This window comes from Manacus candei, unplaced genomic scaffold (genome assembly GCF_025592945.1).
Source record: "Manacus candei isolate 608988 ecotype Guabito, Panama unplaced genomic scaffold, ASM2559294v1 h1tg000081l, whole genome shotgun sequence".
NCBI lineage: Eukaryota > Metazoa > Chordata > Aves > Passeriformes > Pipridae > Manacus > Manacus candei.
In genome coordinates, this window is record NW_026138129.1 from 4,464,524 (window position 1) to 4,486,513 (window position 21,990).

Here is a 21,990-nt window from a genome sequence, read left to right on the forward strand (position 1 = left end):
CAGCTCTTCAGTAAGCAGAGTACTGTTTCAGTAAGACTGCAGAGAAAGATACAACCCCAGAAAACACAAGCTCCAGCATCTTTATGATTACCAGATAAATACAGTGTTATCTGTCCTGTTATACCATTCACTGATTGTCTGGCTTCTGGATATAAAGCAGAACTAGCTGAGGTAAAATCAAGTTTCCCTGAAGCACAAGGTTTTACTCCAGTCCAGACTTTTGGCAAAGATATCTTCTTTTATGGGTAAGTAGACAAGTACCTGCATAGCACAAGCTTCCTTACCTGCAGTCCCCAAGGTACTGTTCACTTCTCCAGGCATTGTCTGGGTATTGTTCTTCAGCTTCACTGAGCAGCCAAAGTCTCCTAGTTTAATCAGTCCAGATGAGGTAAGAAAGATGTTGGCTCCTAGGAAACACAAGGAAACACAGTAACACTTGTTTAAACCAGAGCTGAATTGAGGAATGAGGGCTTCTCAATATATATACCCTTGGAAATTACACAGTGGATGATAGCTGAATTCACACTTAGATCTTTAGCTGTGGATTAAGTGTAGAACATGATAGCATTAAAGATGTTTTGGTGGGTTTGTGTTATCACAAAACGTACTGGAAGTTGACAACAAGTGTTCAAAACACAAAGCAGTACGGCAGGCAAATTCAACAGCTTTCCATACAAGGTTGTTACAAGAAATTACTCCTCCAGGAATACAGGAATTCCAGCACTTCTCCTTGTGAGTTTTAAATCTCCCACTGCCATCTTTTCAGTTCTGCTGAGTCAAGACAGAGATACCATACTTGTCATCAAAAACAGCGTGGCCAGTGGGACCAGGAAGTGATTGTCCCTATTGTCCCTCTGTACTCAGCACCTAGCGTGGCTGAACTGTATCCAGTTCTGGGTGCCTCACTTCCAAGAAGGACACGGAGATGCTGGAGAAACTTCAGAGAAGGGCAACAGAGCTGGTGAGCAGTCTAGAGCTCAAGTCCTATGCAGAGCAGCTGAGGGAGCTGGGGTTGTTTAGCCTGGAGAAAAGGAGGCTCAGGGGAGACCTCATCACTCTCTACAACCACCTGAAAGGAGGTTGTAGCCAGGTGGGGATTGGTCTCTTCCCCGAGGCAACCAGTGACAGGATGAGAGGACATAATCTCAAGCTGCACCAGGGGACATTCAAGTTGGACATCAGGAAGAATTTCTTCTGAAATTTTGAAAGGGTGGTCAGGCTGCCCAAGGAGGTGGTGGAGTCACCATCCCTGGAGGTGTTCAAGGGATAACTGCATGTGGACTTACTGCCATGTTCTAGTTGGTGTGGTGGTGGTCAGTCAAAGGTTGGACTCTGTGACCTTAGAGGTCTTTTCCAACCTTGATGATTATATGGTCACAGCTTGCAAAATGGAGCTTAGAGCACTTTATTACATACACTACGAAATGCCTACTCCTATTGCACTCTACTTCCTGAGTAATTTTTGGAGGAAGGCTACTGTTAAAATAGCTGGCTATACTGCCTGCTTACCCTAGAATGAAGTTTCTAGGATAGTTAAAAATCTCCAAGGGGAATCTGCAGTTGGCTTCAAGTCACTTGCTCAACACAACACTGCAAAATAAGCCAAGTGGTTTTGACAACCTGTGGTTCTCTTTCACTCAACATCCTACCAAAATGCATGTTGACAGCCAACAGAAAACAGAGCAGAAGTTCACTATATATGTCAGGCCAAAGCCTGGATTCTGCAAGTATCACAATGAAGCCACAAGTAGGTTGCAAGTATCACCTGGCAGAAACAGCTTCAGCTGTGATCTCTCTTAAGATGGATGGTATGCACAGAAGAAAAGTGTAGAATTTATTTCTATTCTAGGAAAATATTCCTAGAGTAGAATTCCTACTCCAGGAATAGGTAGATGCTGGGGATTTCATTACACCTAGCCTCTTCCCAAGTCACACAAAAGATTAATTCAAAAATGGTTCATGTGAATAAACCTTCCAAAGTTTCTCACTTCTGTTCCACCTTGAACATAGGTCAGTGCAGAAATTCTTGGCTGCTCCTCCTTTGTGTTGTCTTAGTTAATGACTTTTTCCAGTTAGTTTGGCTGGGTATCCCCAAGATATTCAAAAAAGATCCTCGAAAAGCTCAAGTTAAAAAAGGCAGTGCAGGGTCAATGATGCCAAAATCCTGCCTATTTCTCAAAGGGCTCTCAAACTATTGTGAGAATGGTTGATAACTATTTAGTCCAAGAGAAATTACACAGAACTGCAATTAAAGGAGGAGCAAAATGATTAACAAAAATAAATTCCAACCTTTTAAGTATTATAGGCTTTTACAAGTTCTGAAAGAAGAACTAAGGTTCAGGGAATACAACTCTTCTGCACATTGTGTCCATAGGTTTTCCACTTCCAGCATTCAGATGCCTACACACACGCCAGAATTCTTTGGCTGGATTCTGCATTTTGCTATCAGAGGGACATACATGTCCAGAGTCACCCTGCAATCACAGGCATGTGTAATGGAGCTGGGTAGACCATCCCTCAGTTTCCTGAATGAACGAGAATCCAGAAACACACCAAAGGAGTATAAGAAGGCAGCTTCGTGAGACATTAAGACTCCTGGCATTAGAAGAGTGACACCTGCTTTTTCCTTTGAACTACTGCCAACAGCTTTTCTAATGATTTTCAAGCAGTTGCTTGTCAGAGAGAAAGTAGGCGCACTTAGCCCAAAGAGCTTACAAAAAATAGCCATCACTAACAAACATTTTTTCAAGGATGTTTTGGAAACCTATGTTTCCATTCCTCAAGAAAGCCAGGTGAAAATTTCAGAGAAGGCTACAAAAGCAGTTTTCAACTACCTACAGTGGGTGGAGCCTGGTAGTGCTACAGTGCAACAATCTCTCTTCTAAGTCTAATGCTATTGGCATAAGTTTGTTTCATACAGTTCAGAACCTACTTCTAAGGCCTTTCAAACCAAAGTTTGTCCCTTTTAATAAAAAGTCCTTACAATTCAGCATAAGTGTTACCGTGAAAGCTCCTGTGAGCCCTCTTCCTGAAAGCACTTGGAACTGTTGAATGGAACAAAGCACTAAACTAAAGTTTCCCCAAGAAGAAAGAGACAGCACTAGAAGATTCATGTTGCTGACACTTTATGTCAGCTGAATAAGGCTTCCACTGGATGTGTTGTCTGCTGAAGCCTCTGTTTTGTAAGATGCTTGTTCAGAAACCAAGACCAGACTCTGGAAGGAGTCTTTAAAAGGGTCTCCTTCTTAAAGAAACCTGCACAGAATCCAGCAGGACCTCAGTAAGAGGAGAGTAGACAAAAGAGCAGTACTTTGAGGATGGCCAATGCTTTTTAGTTTTGACAGTTAATGCTACTGGGAATGTAACAAAAGTCCTACCATATCTGCACAGTTAATGGGCAAAATTAAGCCAGAGACCACAACTGATACAGCAGAAAGGCACCGCATGTCCATCTGTTCCTTCTCTCCCCCTACACCTACACTATCAAAAGCATCTTCATTGGATGTACTTGGCAGAGGCAAGAGGTTGCCCAGTTCTGCACAGCCCTCCTGCTGTGATACCACAGCAGGACAACCTTCTGGGCAAACTGCAAACAAAGAGCTAATGTCAGAAGCCATACTCCTGCTAGAGAAAACAAAAGTCATGACCTAAACCATTTAAACTCAAGTTTCACGCCCTGTACCTCTGCCAAATCAGCCCCATAGTAAGCACAGTGAAAACTGCACTAGCATTATAGTCCAAAGGGTTTGGGGGAAATCCTGTGAGTCCAAAAAGCAGTACCAAAAGCCCCACTAAAGGCTGTGGCATAATTCCAGAAAAAGAGGAGCTCATAGACATTTCTCAGCCAGTGTTTAAGCAGTGCAGCGGCCAAACTGATTCAGGAAACAAGCAGGCCAAATGCTACTCCTGGATGAGAAAATCAGCTTTGGCATACTCTTTTACTTAGTCTCTTTGAAAGCATGACACATGCCCATAGCCTCCTCTTGAACAGTTTTTTGTCTCTTGCTGAATGACCTTCCTTGCCTTGTGCTCATCAGGAAGACAGGAATGGCAGGAGTTCTGAGCTAACAACAAAGTTAACAAGAAGACAGTAACACAGTAGCAGTCTGATGAAGACTTTTTGGTCTCGACTATCTCATTCACAGGTTTCTGATTTACTAAAGCTTCAGATACATTCCCTTTGCTGTATTCATGCTGAAAGCACCATCCAAGCACTCTTCAGGCATATGCCCTTCTCTCCTGAAGAGAATGCACGAGGCATGGTCTCATTAATTCTTCTCAGTTCAGCACTTGAGACCACACCTTGAGTGCTGCAACTTGCTTTTAGGCTCCCCAGTAAAAGACAGACAATGACATACTGGAGCAAACCCAGGAGAAGTGGCATCAAGATGGTCAGAGGGCTGGGGCACACAACGTTCAAGGAGAGGCTGCAAGATGGGTTTGTTTAGCTTGAAGGAGGGGGAGTGTCTGCACGGAGGAATTTATTGCTGTTTTCAGCTGGGTAATGGGAGGACAGCAAGACTATGCAAACAGACTTATTCCTCAAGGGCACACTGTAAAATGATAATACAACAGCAACCTTTGCAAATTCCAGGGAGGTATCAAAATAAGTTTCTAACAACAGGGATAGGTCAATCATTGGAAGAGAGCATCTCCATCCCTGCAGATACACATATCTCAACAATGACCAATCTGATCAAATTTGGCATTGAATCTGATACTGAGGCTGGACCTGTTTAGAACAGAGAGCTTGACTAGATGTCCACAGGTTTCCCTCAGCATTAAATATTCCACCCTTCTCGATCACTGCACAGAACAGCTTCCTGACAAAAATTGAAGTAATTCCAACTGATGAAACTGGGTTTAGCCACAGGGGTTAAAATTTAATACCCAGATAACGATTAAAAGAGTATCCTAAAATACTATCTTCTGCTACATACTAGCACCACCTACTTTTCACATGGATGCAGATTAAGCAAAAATAGTGCAGCCAAATGTAACAACAAGCCAACATGACCCTCAGTTTGCTCTCAGAGCCGCAGGTTGTGGTAAACCAAGGTTTTTGGCAGCTGAATCTTGCTGCATTTTTCACCCTCATAGAGCTGGATGCCACAATAGCATCTGAAAGACAATGGTGGCACAAAGGGACGCTGCTAACCAAAAGACTGTTTTTGAGCACACAGTGCTTGCAGACACCAACTGTGGGATACAGATAAACAATTACTATAAGAATTGTTTATCTGCTGCTAGAAGAAACAGATCCACAGTAATGTTTAGCAAACATGCCATGAGAGATGTAGTGTAATCTGACAGCAAGATTTTAATAGGAAAGCAGTTTTAACAGTCTGATACATCATTCTTCCCTATCAGAAAAATAAGAGTACCTATCTACACAAGAACTAAAATTAAAAACAAAGTGTTCTTTACTGCTGTTAGCCTGAAAATTTGGGGATGCAATGTTAGCATAAAAGGAGACAGAGCAAAAGCCTTCCAATGCAACATCAGGTATCCTTTGTAAAAATACCCGCTGTGGTCTGTCTTCATGTTCTGTCACAAAGTTTCAGGAAGGTCTGTACACAAATGTGTCTGCAGTGACCCTCTCTTTAAAACTGCTGTTACTCTTAAGAAACTCCCCAACATTTGACAGGAGGAACCCGTTGCAACAGAAATGCCCTCAGATAACACCCCATTACAGTTCTGTTAAACAGCTCTTCTCACTTCATGCATTTCCCTGAAGAGAAGACCTATTTGGAAATATATCCAGATATCAGCAATGACACTGAGCAGTACAAAAGAAATCCCTGTCAGCCAGCCTTGGACTGTGCTCACAACGAGCTTCCAGGAGAGAGTAATCCAGCTAAGCATAACCTGGACATGGAATGATCAAGAAAAGGGCAAAGGAGGGCACTGGGGCACTGTGAAAAGCACAAAGGGAAATCCACAACTGGAGAGAAACCTTTGGTGAGGAAGGAGAACCAGAAAGGGTAAGATTGCTGGGGAATGGGAGTGAGGGAAAGTGTTTTCTAGGAAAAAAAAAAGCCAAACTGACTCAAGAGTGGCCTACCTGGGTGGAAGGCCTCTGGATCGTAGATAGTTCTTTAGTTCTTTTCCCAAATGAGAAGCACGAGGCCAAAGGACCAAGAGCAACTGGGAACCTCCTACACTGCTGCGGTGATTCAAAACCCTGTGAGCAAGAGGGACATAGAAACCCAGCATCGTTGGGTTGCACTGCCTTGCCATAAAATGAGCATTCACAGGGCACATTGTGTGCATTGTTTCCTCTGCCTTTGGTTAACTTTCTGCCACTGGTGAGCAAAGTATGCCAGACTAACAAAACCAAGATAACTAGACATGGAGGATGTTGTTGGAAGGCGCAGACAAAGAAAAATGAACTTGGAATGAGGACTGACACTGAGTGCCTTAAACACATGCCAAAACCAACCCCCCTTTAGTTACTGTAGTCCACATCTGCTCATTTTGTAAGCAAATACTGACAGCCAGGCATGAGAAGATAAATATATGGAAAAAACCACTAGGTAAGTAATTTTAAGAGATCCCTTTAACTTCTTTTAACAAGGCTTTTATTACTACTTTTAATTACTACGTTTAAACTCTTTGGGAAAATGGAATCACAAGGAAAAGTTCTGATGCTCAATTCTAGCACTGTATACTGCTTGTCAGCTCTAGAAAACACCACTGTTATTTTGCACAGACAAGAAGAAAAACAGCATAACTCAGTACATTATTACTAAAAATGCGGTGACTAATAATTAAGATTGTTTTAACAACTGTCCAAACTCAACAACCTCCAGAGAAAATATATAAATCATGGGCACAATTTATGAGTTTGAAATGACAACTGTGAATATTTTTTATGATCTACACTTAAAAAAAAAGAGCATGTAACTAGCCAGTAATTTGTAAACTGAAAAGTCAGTGGAAGGCTTCATACATTTAATGGCTGTATAAATAATGCACACTAAATCTGCAAATATATTCCCCCATTCTTTCCCCTGCTCTCATCTACCACACTGAAACAACAACATTACCTTTTTTGGTTAACATTACCTTTAATGTCTCGATGAACAATACCATGTTCATGTAGTACATTGATAGCAATCGTGATTTGCTTTGAGTAGAGCCTAATGACATGCTCCTGAAGGCCCAGTTTTGATACTTCCTCCAGAGTGCCCTCATCACAGTACTCCATGAAGATGTACATTTCTTCCTGTTGTGGGAACCAAACCGGATTTGATTGGATATGATTTTTATTTTTTTTTAAACACTGAATTAGGACCAAGTTTTCCTTACATCCTTTGTTGATCATGAAAAGACCAAAGAAAATATCATGTAATGTTTTAATGGAAGTATCTCTTACCATGGAATATCTAATAAATCATCTCTTCAGAACTCTATTCTCTCTGGCATGCTGCAACCTAATATATTCTATTGCACAGCTATGGAAAATTTCTGCTACATATCTATCTGCATCATTTGTACATAACTGCTAGTATTTGGGTGTATAAAAATATATTACTTTGGCACCAACCAAAATACACTTTGGAAATCTTGCAGGTATATTACAGAGAAATCCAAAAAGATCCTTGGTTTATTTAGAAAAAAGAAAAAACAAGCTAAATGATATTTTGGGCTTGGTTTTTATCCCCTCTTTCTCCCCGTTCCTGCAACATCATGTGTTGATTGCTTAATTACTTGGGATGGGCAAGTTTTTGTTGTTTTCTGTGGCTTGAACAAGTACACCAACTCTAACTCACTTTAAGGAAAAGTCAGGTTACTGTTCCCATTCTCTGCCTCCAAGCCCAGCTGACTTCAGCCAGACTCAATTAAAATAAAAAGATGGAAAAGACACTAAGCTCTTAGAAACTATTCTGAGAAACCAATGACCCAGTGGCACAGACATCCAAATTTGTGGCCCCAAGTAGAGAAATGCAGACAGAAAGCAGCCTTTGTCCCCTTTTAAACCAGCAGTGGGTCAGCAAATCTACTAATTCATATTGAGCAAATCAGTCAGATCCACTCAGCACTTCCCAGCCAGACACCAGGACTCAAGACCCCCAGCGTAAGTGGGAAGAGCATGTGGGAAGTAGAGAATAATAAAAAGCTGGGTATCTCAGCACACAACTCTGGAATCCAGCTCCATAAGAAAAACACATTTCATTAGTTCTGCTGCTCAAGCAAGAATACTTGTTTTTTCATTCTAAAGACATGCTAGCTGAATTCCAATACTTGTCTAGCATCAAGATTTAAATGCCAGCATAAAATTTTTCCAAGATTTAACATTATATGATACTGGTACAACCTTTGCTACTAACAGTGACAGGTTTAGGCTATCTACACAAAGAAGTTACCATTCCATATATGATATAGCTTGCTTTTAGAGAAGTTCAACAGAGTAACAGCATAGAATAGCTACAGCATTACTCACTCTATTCACTTATTGTGAGCCTTCTCTGTTTATGTACCAGTTCCAAAAACTTTCTCCAAACTATGTTTCAGAGGTCTCGATATTCAGAGAAAAAAAGACACACTGCTATTCACAGAAACAATCAGACAATTAGGATGAACTAGAATGTTCTCCTGTAAAACCTCCAATAACACAAAGCTCTTAATATTTCCTCTGCTATATAAAAAAGCCCAAATTTATGTTTTCTTACCCTGTGGAGCTCCACACCAAAATAACGAACCAGATTAGGGTGTTTGATGCCTTCAAAAATCTTCAGTTCATCAGCTGTTTCTTTGATGGTTTTGTGATCATTAGGTTGAAATCTTATCTGCAAGAAGATTTGTCATCATTTTGTTATTATTAATAAGGAACAAAAAAAAAAAAGAAGCAAACAACCCATCTTAAACTCAACACAAACCAAAAAACACTGGGGGGGGAAGCTTTCTTCTCTTTCTTTTTTTTTTTAAAGAACAAAGTGCTGTTACTTAAATGTATAAATACACATATGTGCAGATATACATCCCTTCCAAGCTTGCCTTCTAGCAAGCTTGTGGTAGACAGACACAGTACAAGAGAATCTGAAAGCAACATCAGTGAGAGCTATCATTCAAGAAGGACTAATTGCCAGGTACTTCATCACTGGAGATTCTAAGGGATTTCTTTGGGTCTTCTTCAGTGAGAATGAGGGAGCTGAAAGGAAAAGGTGTGGCAGGGAACAAATAAAATCAAAGCTTTTCATGAAAGAAACAGGTTTTCATTACTTCTCCTACCATATGCTGTGATGGATTGTTCATGGAGAAAAAAAGTTACCAAGTCTTCTGAAAAACTGATTTAAAGTTTCTGATCACACAAAGAAAAGCAAAATGAATAGCAAGTTACAGAAGATGCTCCTTTTACCATACTGTCAAAAGCAGAAGCTTCATTAATTGAGTGCAGGACAACTGCTAAAGAAATAAATGCACATATTTTGCCTTCAGTTGCTAGGATGTTATGATTGTTGGGTTCTGTGTAACAATTCCAGGATACAGTTTTTACTCAAACAGTGGTAAAATTAAATATATGAAGATTATAAAAAGGTGACAAATGACATTCAAGTATTTTATGTATTTCCTAATACATACTTGCAATACTGTGCATTTGTAGTAGAGCTTGTTCACCATAATTTGAAGCAATTTTAATGACACTATGATTAAGACAGTAAAGTCTGAAGAAATCCTGGGGCAAGGGCAGGGGAACACAGTGTTTTTAACCAGTTTAAAAATAAATCAATCTTCTCTCAAGTTATTCTTTAAGAAATTCAGAAAAGCCTTTTATTTGGGAAGTTGCAAACAGTTTGCATGCAAGCCTATATTTAGCCTACTAGTGAAATGTCTGTCAAACAAGGTGTATTTATAAACTTACTTGAGCTTCTGCTCAAGAGCACACACATGCTAATCTGTAAAAAGCATCTGCATCTAGAAAGCAATTTTGAATTACAGAAACAGAGTGCTACTGATGGGGGGGAATGTTATTTCATCAGGAGAAAAAAATGTAACAACAACAAAATTCCAAGTGTTAGTATTAGTCAGTGAGTGAAACCACCACAGTATGGTACAAGAAGTTAAGCGCAAGCCCACTCCTGCTTTTTCACACACTGGAAATCACGTAAGTATTGCGTGTGTGGAAGAAGAACTGGTTCATAAAATGTAACTGCTGTAGCATCCAATGCTGGCACGGTAACTGTTATGAATAGCTGACACTCACAGTTGTCTGAAGATGTAGAAATGCATTAAAACCATATTTTTTTTCAAAAAGAAAGGTGTTGTAGGGGAAACAAATCTCTACACCTACACAGCTTTACTTCTATCCTGAAAATCAGATTTTCTGTACCCACCAGGTTAGTCAACAGTTTTGTGACTCAACCTAGCTCACTTAAACTACAGGAGAAGCTGAAAAACATATAATGTCACACTTCCTACCTTTTGCTCTAAGGAACGAAGAAAAATGTAATAAAACATGAGAGGAAACACTGCAAAGTAAACTACAAGTTTGTGTACAGTCTTCACTAATATTTAAAAATTATTGAAGATCTCTTAATGGGAGTTCACATATATTAAGCAAGCATTCATTAAGTTCACAACATCCCTATGAGATTAGTAAGAAACACATTATCCATTTTACATAAATTTAAATTGACAGCTATAGGGTGAAAGAAGAAAGCTTTAAACAACTGCAACTTATGGAAGAAAAAGTGGTAAGAGCAGCTGTGGTTACATGAAGAAAATATGTCTTCCCATCCTTTCCCAGTTAGCTCACAACAGTGTCCAGAAACCCTCAATGTGTGCTAAGTCATACACATGTAGTTTAGGAAAAAAAAGCATGGGCAGCAGCGATTCTTGTATACACAGTACTCACTTCCTTCATAGCCATCAGTTCTCCAGTGTCAACACTGATACAGGTATAGACCTTCCCATACTGGCCTTCACCTGCAAAATTAAAATAAGAAAAATTAATGACACTACATTCAGTAAGCAACAGGTACATCAACTGCAATAAGAAAACATCACTGAAAACAGCTTGTCAACATTCTTTACCTGTATTTTAATTTAAAACTTCAAGTAGCTTTTAACTAACAACTAATACCACATTCATCAACCTGAATTCAAGCTGATTAAAAGTAAAAACACATTAACAGGCTGACGTGAAAGGAAACTTTTCATGAACATAAGGATTTCCCCCCAAAATCCCAAGCCAGAGAGTAAAAAATGATCATATGGGGGAAACAAGATTGGTGAATTAAATCCCAAAGTTGGAGCTCATTTCCATTAATAATTCTGGTTCTTCCAAATGCAGAACTCAAGCATTTTAGAAGGTTAAACATATGCAGATATCACAGGATCATATCTAAATAACTGTCCTAACCAAATCCTTCTCCTTTTTTGTTTCTTATTTGAGCAATGAAAACTTCAGTGAAGTGCTACATTAAGAAAATCCTAGCTGCAACAGTATTTTGTATTTTAACATTCTAATTTCAGTAAAGTTGAAATGACCTATGCGGAGACCCATGATTTTAAAAGATAATCTAAGATTTCCTTCAAAAATACTAAGTTTGGTATTTTAGCCTGATAAATGAAAGTATAATGGACATACCAATTTTGTTTCCTCTCTGCCACTTGAAAGTCACTTTTCTCAAACCTACATGCATGACATTGTCATAAGATTTCGGTGTGTCACAAACTTGGCCAATGATATTCTTCCTTCTCATCTCTCTGTATCTCCTCTCTTCAAACAACTGAACAGACTTTTGAACAGCTTCCATCGGTGCTTGCTTGGAGGCAGTGTCTAAAAAGAGTAATGAACAATTGAGAAATATTCATAGTTACATTTTGTTACCTTTTGATATCAAATGAAGTGACCAGCATTAAATTAGACTCACAAAATAGTTTTTAGATGTAGGAAAAGAATAAGACATTTTAACAATCACATATGAAACTATCACTTATGAATCACATATGAAACTAAGGTAAAACAAGAATATGGGTACTTTCCTAATCATCTCTTATTGATTCAAGGGAATTAAATGTGTGAAATGCAACACACTTGTTTGCATTTGATATGTAACTAACCTCTGATAGTGGAAATATGTTAGGGTCATTAAAAGCACTAAGGAAAGGACAGGTAATGTTTTGCTCTACAGAGAAAAACTGACAGCATCTGTTATTTCAAAGATTTAGAGGTATTAGAAACTCAAGCTCTCAAGCCTTATCTTGAAATAGAATTCTAGTGAGTGAGGCCAGAAGAGATGTCAGAGCAACATTACTTCATCCCCTCCTTGTAAATCACGGAAGTTAAACACCTGTCACTGCTGACACCAATAGTCTAACCTGTTCCTAACAGTCTCCAAAAGATGGAGATACTGATACTCTCAAATAATATATTCTACTCCCCACCTATAATTAATACCACTTCCTCTACACTAAATATGCCTTGCTGTAGTTTTAAGCCAAAATCTTTGCTTATTCACAGGGGACAGTAAAACCAGTTCCCATTACAGCAGTCTTCTAGAAATTTTCAAGTTTTCCCTCATTCTTCTTTTCTTGTTCAAACAAACTCTAATTCCATCAGTATTTATGTTCTGAACAAAAAGTAAGACTTCTAGATTTCAGAACAAGAATTTGTAATTCTTCCTCATTATGTCTAAGCCACATAATGAGACCAGTTTTTAATGTGACAAATTTTTTTCTAATGTTTCACAAGGTTCTGCTCTGCCACAATATAGGCAAGCAAGCTTCATGTATCTGTACAGTACAGGAGTGTCTGAAGTAATCAAGTTACTCTAAGTTTCATGAAAATCAGCAGCAGGACAAAGAGGAAAGGGCCCTATAATAGCCTTGAATTTAGGACACAGTGGGGGATCACACACTGTTAGACACCCAAAAGAAGAAAATCCCACACCAGGGAGAGATCTTGGGAAGTGAGGAAGTGCCTCCTACTGTCATGCAATTCATAATTGGGCACTGAATAGCTACAGCAAACTTCTGCAATTCCTGTGTAATAACAAATTAACTAGTAACTTTGTAGAACACTGCTAGTATCTTTCAGAAACTGAAAAGAATTAACTTTTACGAAGTTTACTTACTCCTACCTACACCAAGAGAATACACCTTGTGACTTGTTAGCAGTATCTTATACCTGCCATCAGGATTTTATTTTTTCCCCTTCCTACACATAAAGCTGTGAAAACCTCTTCACAATCAACAATAAAATTCAACCTTTTAGTACAGACATTACATTATAGCGTAATGCAGTTTAACAGACATTCCATTATAGTGACTCCTAAACACCTACCTTTGGTCTGGTTGATTAACGTTCTGAGCTCCCAACTCCGCCGGGATGAACCACTTGAATCTCCTTTTGGATACAATGGCTCTAGAGAAATAACAGTGTGAGCACAAAAGTAGCTTTATCTCATATTAAGTATGCCACTATATTCAGCAGAAGCTGAGATCCTACACATATAGCAATATATGCTCTTGGAATCAAAAATTAACTTCTCTTTAGAAAACAAGTTATGAAATAAAATTTAATTTATATATAAGCAGAGATCTTCCTTCACAACTGAGGGAAGCACTTCAAAACAGGTTACTCAGAATCAAATATGCAAGACACCTACAGGAAAACAATTTTCTAGGGGTTCTTTAGAATAAGGCCTGTATTCATTCCAACCTAAGCCAGCTTCCAATTCACACAGATACATAAAAACTGGAATAAGCACAAGGCAGATAATATTTTCCACATTTGCTTAAAAACAAAGAAAAAAACCCCTATACCTCTTAATATAAATTTTTAAGGCATTTCTCTCTTTGAAATCCAGTGTGGATGACCACAGTATGAACTCTGATGCAGATTTTGTACTTCCTTTTATTTTGCACAATCTTTCAAGGTATTTGTTGCAATAAATACCATATATACAGGGGCTGGGAAAACCTGAAGGAGGAGCCCTAATCAGGACATTAATCACACACCCGGTCCCTTCCTCCAGGATTCAATTAACAGCAAGTTAATTTCTAATATGAATATTGCAGTGATAAAGAACTGGACAGAAAACACTTCACTGTCCTTAACAGTGCCCTTACTTCATTAAGAGTGTTTCGGAATTTACTATTAAATGGGTTATATAATTCAGAAATCATGTTACTAATTTCATTTTGAACACTGGGACTTAGTAAGACATCAGGAAATCTCTTCAGATACAATTTAGAAACAATATGAAAGGCAAGAGAATAGCAGATATGTCTGAAAGGAGAAAAACTTACTCAACAATATAAGCTGTAAAGTTAAAAATCTTATGATTTTTAAATGCGAAGAGGTGAAAAAATTTTTGAAAAGGGTAAGAACGAGGAACAGAGAGAAACAGGTTAATGACATAGACCATCTGCACATCCAGGTCACAATTTGTTACTGTGACAATCACCTTCTCGCTCTTCAGTGGGACTGGAGTGACGACTAAGGGATCTGAACTGCAACTCAGCTGCTATTGAAGCAAGTCGATCATTTTCAGGGACACTGGAACCCCTGTTGAAAAGAGCCATCATACCAATTAATTTGTCACTGGTATTTATTCAGAGCAATGCTAATTTAGCTGCAGTTTCAAAGGGACAGAACCTCTGCAGCCTAGGGTATGAACTATGAAAGCAATACGAAACAAAAACTGATGCTGAAAGGTAAACTGAAACCCTTTTCTTTCTATGCTACTTTTCCCTCAAATGAAGATATTTTATAGGACTTTAGTTATGCTACTCTATGAAAAAGCCCTAAGTTTCCAAAGCATAAACTACTTCAAGCTGTCCTTGCCCATAGCAACAGAATCCATTTTCATGCCTTGTAATCTACTACTAAGACAGCTGTTGCAGGATGCAGCTTGTGCCAAGTTTGGCAATACAATCAGAAGTGATTCAGCAGAGTGCTAATGTGAGGCACATTATCAGATGAATTCATATGTGCCTACTGCACTGCAAATACAGTCATACTCCATAGTGACTAAGGCAAAACTAATGAGAAGAGACAAGCTGGTTGGCAGGAAGGACACTTAAAATGACAGCAGCTTGACTGCTTGGAGGCCCTTGTACTTCCAGACAGCACAGAGCAGAATCAGATGCCTCAGAATAAGAGCCAGATGAATAAGCATGAACAGAAAAGAAAACAATAGTGAGAGAAATGAGACTTAGATCCTCAGATCTTCAGGCACCTTTCTCCAGCCCCAGACATTGATCAATACACTCAGGTTTTAGAGATATAAATTCCTTGTGAAAGTCTTTCTACCATAACTCCCTTTTGGACAAGGCTCCCTTTCAATTTTTAAAGTATGATGGGGAAGAATTGTGACTGATGCCTCCTTAAATATAATGCTTTAGAGGTATGAGCTAAATGTTACCATAAAGTGGGCAACATTGTTAAATCCTTCAATGAAAGCTAACAACTATAAAAAGATTAAAAATATCTGGCATCACCAAGTGCACACACCTATGAGAGGACTTCCCTACAGTCCTATAAGCTGCTTCTGAATTGTATCTGAGTATCGCATAAGAACAATTTAAAAAAAAAAAAAAAAGAGAGAAGACAATCTTGAGAACAGAAGCCAAAACTGAAGACACTATTCCTATGCAAATGTTCTCCATATGATGTTTGCTTTGCACTCCCTACTACTGCCCAACTAGATTTTATAAGTTTGAGCAGGAACTGAAACTGAACTAGTGAAAAATCCTCATTCTTCAGGAAGCTGAGGGTTTAATCAGCAAGAAGGATAAGGTGGTTTTCAGCACATACAGAGCAACAATTTCTGATGACAAAATGCTTAAAAACAAGTAAAGCTAAACCACCTCTAAAATGAGTCAGCAGCTGAACAGAGGACCTTGAGTATCATAGCTTTGAATGCAGCTGTCTAAAACCCATTTCAAGCCTATCTTAATCACCCAGATCTTTTATTGTTTGTGTCCAGTTATGGACATTAATAGGCAAAAAGTATAGTAAAAGAGAAGAACACTTGATAAATTTTGTTTTCAGGCCTGGATAAATAATAAAATTATGAATAATAACCCCAGCTAGTTCAGAAATTAAACAGGTTATTAGCATGAACATAGTGTAAATGTATAAACATCAGAAAGCTCAATGTAAACAATGTATTGCTGCCCTGGATTTTGATTTCTACTTATCTTAAATCGATTTTTTTTTTCTTAAGTAAAACTTCACCAGAACTATGGTGGCATTTGTGCACTATGCACTGCCTAGTACAATTCATCTACAAAGTTCCTAGATTCCAGTTTTTATAGATATTTATTTCTAATAATCATGTCCTAAATGTCTAAAGAGTTTCTGGAAAGTGTACAAAGTTTGTCTTTGTGCTATTCCAGCAGCTGGACTCCACACCTTGCATACAAAACCACAAAACGCTTTCTTGATCCGAAAGATTCCATTTCTCTTTTGGAGCACAAATAAATGAAATCCATAATTAACACTGCAATGTGTTAAAGTCTGCAACTTTCTTTTAACCATACTAAAATAAAAAATGCTAGAAATGTATTACGTTATAGTATTTTACCTTCCTCAATAAACAAAACCCCTGAAAGTCCCCAACAGCCTCCAAAACCCTGTCTCTGCTTTAGTAGTTTCTTTCTTCAAATTCTTCCTAGCACATACAGGGTACTAAACATTATTTAAAAATCCAGACAGTGCATAAAAAAAAAAAAACAAAAAAAAAACAACATAAAACTATGGGATATTTTATGAACAACCATCAGAAAAGTAAAATCTGAGAGCTCTAAGAAAAATACAAGTCTTTAAAAAACAGGCCTAGACAATTTGACTAAAATGCTGCATTCACAGCAACTTTCATGTTACAGCCCATGAAAGCAATATGCATTTGATTGGAACTAAGAGGCAGAATTCTCATTTCTTTCCTTCTTAATCACTATTTTCTAGAACTACAAGAAAATGTCAAAATGCCAACCTTTACATTTTTATCAATATTTGTGTAGGACAAACGCATAAAACATTAAAAGAATACACCATCATATTCAAGTGTGTCAAATTATAAACCTGACAGTTGCATTGAGTGGTATAAAATCACAACAAGGCCTACAACTATTAAAAACTAGCTTCCTACCTCCCTTTGAAAAATTAACTAACTTTAAAAATATGCCTTGGATCAAAGTGCTGTACACAGCCTAGAAAAAATATCCCTTTTATATTTTGTGTAAAGACTAGCTTAACTATCAAGTGAACAAGTTCTGCAACGTCAAAATCATAAACACCAATTAACCATCACACTGTCAGCTTATTAAGCTGCCAGAACCCCTCAGTGAAAATTCTCTAGAATGTTACTTACTTGAAAGGGGTATTCAAATGCTGCAGACTACTGCCTGCTCTGTCTTTTTCAACAGGGAGCTTAAAGCAGAAGCATGAAAGACAGGTAATAAAAGTATGTAGTTTGAATGACAAAAATTCAGAATATATATTCAAAAAAAAAAGCTTGGACACACAAGCTGTAAATCTAGAGGCTACTGTAGGGTGCAAGTCATATCTTAGAATAAAAATAAACTTGAAGGAAAGACTGTATATAAAAAGTGATGACTTCCTTCCTTCTTCACAGCTTAATGCATGCTTCTGCTGTGCATCTGGTAACAAAGCAAACTATGACGTTTTCCTGACAGTCACCATCAATCTGTTGTTCCTTCACTACTTGTTTTCTTTTCTCTACAGCTGTGTGATACAGTCAGATATGTGTCTTTATTCATATGAATCTCTGTCCAAAGGAACTTTTGGTACTCTGCAGCAGAAATAAGAATCTAAAAAGCTATTTATAAATCCTAAGACAATATCACTGTGTGAAGAGCAGGATTTTCAGAGTCAGGGGGAGGGGGAGCGTGCGGGGGGAAAAAAGAGTAAAACTGGGAGGCATGTCAATGGTCTGACTGTGGTATAGGAAGAAGAAATACCAACTCTAACAGCCAAACTGAAGGTCAAAACTCAAGAAAGATAGGTCTGTCAAAAAAAAAAGTCACTTGTGACAATATAGGAGTGGGCATATCCTGATACAGGAATGGTTTCTTTCATATTTATTCTGTACCACCCTAAGAAGCCAGAGGTGTAGCAAGAAATTATTTTAAAAGAAAAAAAATCCTTCTGAAATCTCATGTGTTTAATTTTGCATTTGCCACTACATTATGTTTCAAAATATTTATGGCAGACAACAACAATACCAAAACTATTAGCTAACATAAAAAAAAAATTGAAAATCCTTGGGCTTATCAGTATCTTACAGTTATCTTAGTGATTCTATGATTCTAAGTGTTAGTTATCAATATTAATTATTTAGTAAAGTTATACCAATGAGCTGACTGGCATATGTTCATTTCATGGACATTTTTACTGAGCAAATTTGTAATTTACATCAGAATTGCATGCTTTTAACTACCACCTTGTTCAGACATTTTTAATCTGAAAGTGGTCTTATCATCGATTTCCAAGACACATGATTTTGCTCAAGTCAAACATGAATGAAGGAGCCAGTGGAAGACATGATGAGAGTGCAAATGATCTACTAGGATGCAAGTATGTGAAGACAGTTACATGGGTGATGTATGTAGGATGAGACTGCTACATCACGGAGCGGAGCTACCTGGTATCATTTGCACTGCTGACAGGTTTGGGTTGGGCTGAGTCGCTACCGACGGGAGCGGGGCGACTGACAGCAACACCGCAATGGTTCCGCGCGTCACAAGGGACACTCCGTGTGCTGTGGCAAGAAGGAAAACTTCAGGAAGCAGTTCAAAAAAAAAAATGTTTGGAGTTGAAAGTTCGTATAATGATGCCTGCGTTAAAAGTTTTTCAGTACGTAAAGAATTACGCCAAATAATTCTGCGTCTCGGAGGCTTCATGAGCTGCCAATACGCACAGTAATAATAATCCTCAAAATAAAAATTTCCAGTCTTTAGAGTGGTACTAGTTTCTGCCAACAGCTAAGTGACTTCCAAAAAAAAAAAAAAAAAAAACAAAAAATCAGTGTAGACTTTGTCATTGTTCTTATCTTCTTGAAAAATAAGGCTGTCTGTGTAAAATTATGCATGGCAACATTTATTTTGAAATTTTTTAAAACTGTTTTTGCATTAATTCTCATGCCAACTCTTTCAAAGGAAGAGAAAAGATCCATTGTTTTAAGTTTATTCACAGCAGGTTGGTAATGACGCAGAAATGCCACCATATTTCAGAATGCTATGTTTTTAAGTTCTATGTATGCTAAACTACAGAAAGCACTGTCACGGGGCAGTTATACAGATATTCAAAGTGGGGGAGGAAATAAAAGTCTTGCTAATGAGCATTTTTCACTGAATTACAGTTTTTTACATTGAAACATTGTTTTCAGGAAATACAAAGGGGATAAGAATGACTTCAAAGTGAGAAAGCATGCACCAATAAAAAGGGGGTGGGCAAGCATCAAGAAAAAGAAACTATATTGTCCTTAAAAGTACATCGATAAAGTTCAGATCACTTACATGCTAATTTTTTCTATTTGCTTTGCCCTCAACAGGAAAGAAAAGGCATTCCACTTACTGACAGTCAGCATAGCCAAGAGGGGACAAACCAGTTTGAATGCTGTATTAATGCTAAGTACCTGAAGCCTTCAGGTGTGGGGATGATAAGATGAGGATTTGGTGGATCACTATGGCACCGAGGCACTTTTACAGGACGGGGACTATTTCGATGAACAGCTGCAAACATAAAAATGGATCAAATTTACTCAGATGTCAGAAAAACTCTGCTAGGGCCATTTCAAGACACAAAATTAAAACAAATTCCTATTTTACAGAATTAAGTGTGAACTGGCACATTTTTTCTTATCCTTTAAGAAAAATACAAATTATTCCAATTTTAATTAAATCAGTTGGATGTATTAATACTTTTCATATCATCGTGTCCTTTAACTCATCCATAAAATAATGAAAATTCTCCAGTAATTAAAAACTAGCAACTAGGAAATGTGTACATACTTCACTAAAACTACAACTTCATTATTTTAACTTCACAAGTTAAACATAATTTGTTATCTTATTGCAAAATAAATATCAACAAACCAAGTAATAATTTAAAAAACCAAACAGCATCATTATGTTTCTTTTGCATCAGAATTAGCTTTCTCAGACAATAATGGAAAGCAAAATGAGCTGGGGAAAAAAACCACATATGACAGTTTTACCCATACTAATACCCTCCATGACAGTCTGCCCCAAGGAAGTGTTACAAAGGGACAGGATAAAACCTAAATTATCCTCATGCCTAGCTCATTCAGTGCCTCTAACAGCAGTTTGCAGTGTCTTCCCTCAACTCCTCTTTTAGTAGTCAGAAAAAATATTGTGCCAGTCACATCACAAGATAGCTGATCAAACCATGAGTCAGTACTTTCTGTCAGGTTAGGTTCATCTCAGTGAGCTGAGTTTCTGCCTTGTTTGCGTTACTAGGACAAGTAAAAGATGCCAGGGCCAGGTGTTGGTCATCCTGTCATAATTCACAAATATACTAGTGGAAGACACAGAAGGCAGAACCTAACCCCTCCAGGGGGACATAGGCTGTTTCACAAAGCAAAAGACAGGATAAAACACAAGGCAATACCCAGTTATGTGCCCAGAGGCAGTAGTGTGAACACAAGTGGATCCTCAGCTTTGGAAAAAGAGGTAAAGATCACAGTGGGTTTCAGTCCCTCAACATGGTATGCAAATGGAACTCGAAAGTGTTATTTTTCTCCTCATCGCGAGATAGGAATGGGTATCTGCAATATCTACAGCCAGAATACAGTTTATGTTTAGCTATGTTTATTTCACATGTATTAAAAGTTTTGGACTGCTGTTCAAGTCTGCACCATCCATGTCATCCCTGTGCCTCTGAGACAAAAGCTGTTGAGCAATTTAGTTTTGTGTGATCTGCTGTGTCTGCAGTAGCATTTTTAAGAGTTTCAATACTTTGGCATCATCATGCTACTCATTCACCTAAAATGGGCCTCCCTCTCAACAACAGATTCAAAAGTGAATGTAAAGATTTTACATCACAGTACAGAATTTGGATACATTTTATTTTAGACTATGCTTCTTTCCAGAGGACTAGACTGACTTTTATTGCCAAAGGTTTCTCAGCTATAAGGCTTTCTCATAGAGATTATATCAAAACTGAAAAACCTCCTCTTGCCAGAGTCAAATTACCCTCCCTTCACATCTTCTGTCATCAAGCCTGCCCAGGAAGTGGGCATCAGGAGAAAGAAAAAAAGATGACATGGTATTTTGAAAAGTAAACCAGTCAATGGAGTTGAGAGGAGAAAAAGTACTGAGAAAGTTGTGTAAAAGGGAAGAACAGCTGAGGAAATATTCTTTACTCAAGATACACAATCAAATACGTTGATTTTGCTCTAATGAAATCAACATTTATATCTACAAAGATATATTTTCCACCATGACAAACTTTATATTGAAGAACTATTTCACACAGCTCTATCGACAACCCCCCATATAACTCATTTGTACCTCAATGATATAAAGTCCATCAAAAATGTAAATACCTGCAGTGCCACGATGAAAGTTTAGGAGAAGGAGCTGTAAATGCCTTCTTAAAGGCATTTACATGAAAGTAAAGTTATAATCACTTTACCCATCCTTTAAAAATCACAGCCCCTGCCCAGAAGATTTGTAAGACGTCACATAAGTTCAAGGATAAAATCAGAGGAAAGTATTTGTAAAGCCTTGAAATTCCTGGAGTAAAACCACCAGTCAGGCAATAATGGTTTCACATGAACAATCACAAAAACATTAAGTATACTTTTATTGGTATTTCTAACATTTCAAAAGTACTTTACAATCAAAATTCTGTAACAGCAGCAGCAAAGCTCCAGAACAAATGCCAGTAACATCTGCCTTACCAAGGTACAAACCTGTAACAGGACTGTGAGGTTTTCCAATAACATGGCCAATGCACTCATTCATCAGAGCTTGTAAACTCTAGACAAA

The 21,990-nt window shown here is 38.0% G+C and overlaps 1 protein-coding gene across 5 annotated transcripts in view; it reads right to left on the reverse strand.

Moving 5' to 3' along the window:
- Window positions 1-21,990, reverse strand: part of MAP3K4 (mitogen-activated protein kinase kinase kinase 4) — a 68,725-nt gene that overhangs the window by 2,220 nt on the left and 44,515 nt on the right. For 2 of the 5 annotated variants that reach the window (XM_051811263.1, XM_051811258.1), the window contains exons 15-24: window positions 21,903-21,981; window positions 19,614-19,710; window positions 18,621-18,737; window positions 14,418-14,518; window positions 13,292-13,372; window positions 11,594-11,785; window positions 10,859-10,929; window positions 8,676-8,792; window positions 7,069-7,228; window positions 285-407 (exon numbers count right to left, since the gene is read on the reverse strand). In XM_051811263.1, coding sequence (XP_051667223.1) covers window positions 285-407; window positions 7,069-7,228; window positions 8,676-8,792; window positions 10,859-10,929; window positions 11,594-11,785; window positions 13,292-13,372; window positions 14,418-14,518; window positions 18,621-18,737; window positions 19,614-19,710; window positions 21,903-21,981 — 1,138 coding nt within the window. The remainder of the gene's footprint in view (window positions 1-284; window positions 408-7,068; window positions 7,229-8,675; window positions 8,793-10,858; window positions 10,930-11,593; window positions 11,786-13,291; window positions 13,373-14,417; window positions 14,519-18,620; window positions 18,738-19,613; window positions 19,711-21,902; window positions 21,982-21,990) is intronic. The other 3 variants (XM_051811260.1, XM_051811262.1, XM_051811261.1) reach the window with 3 other exon arrangements.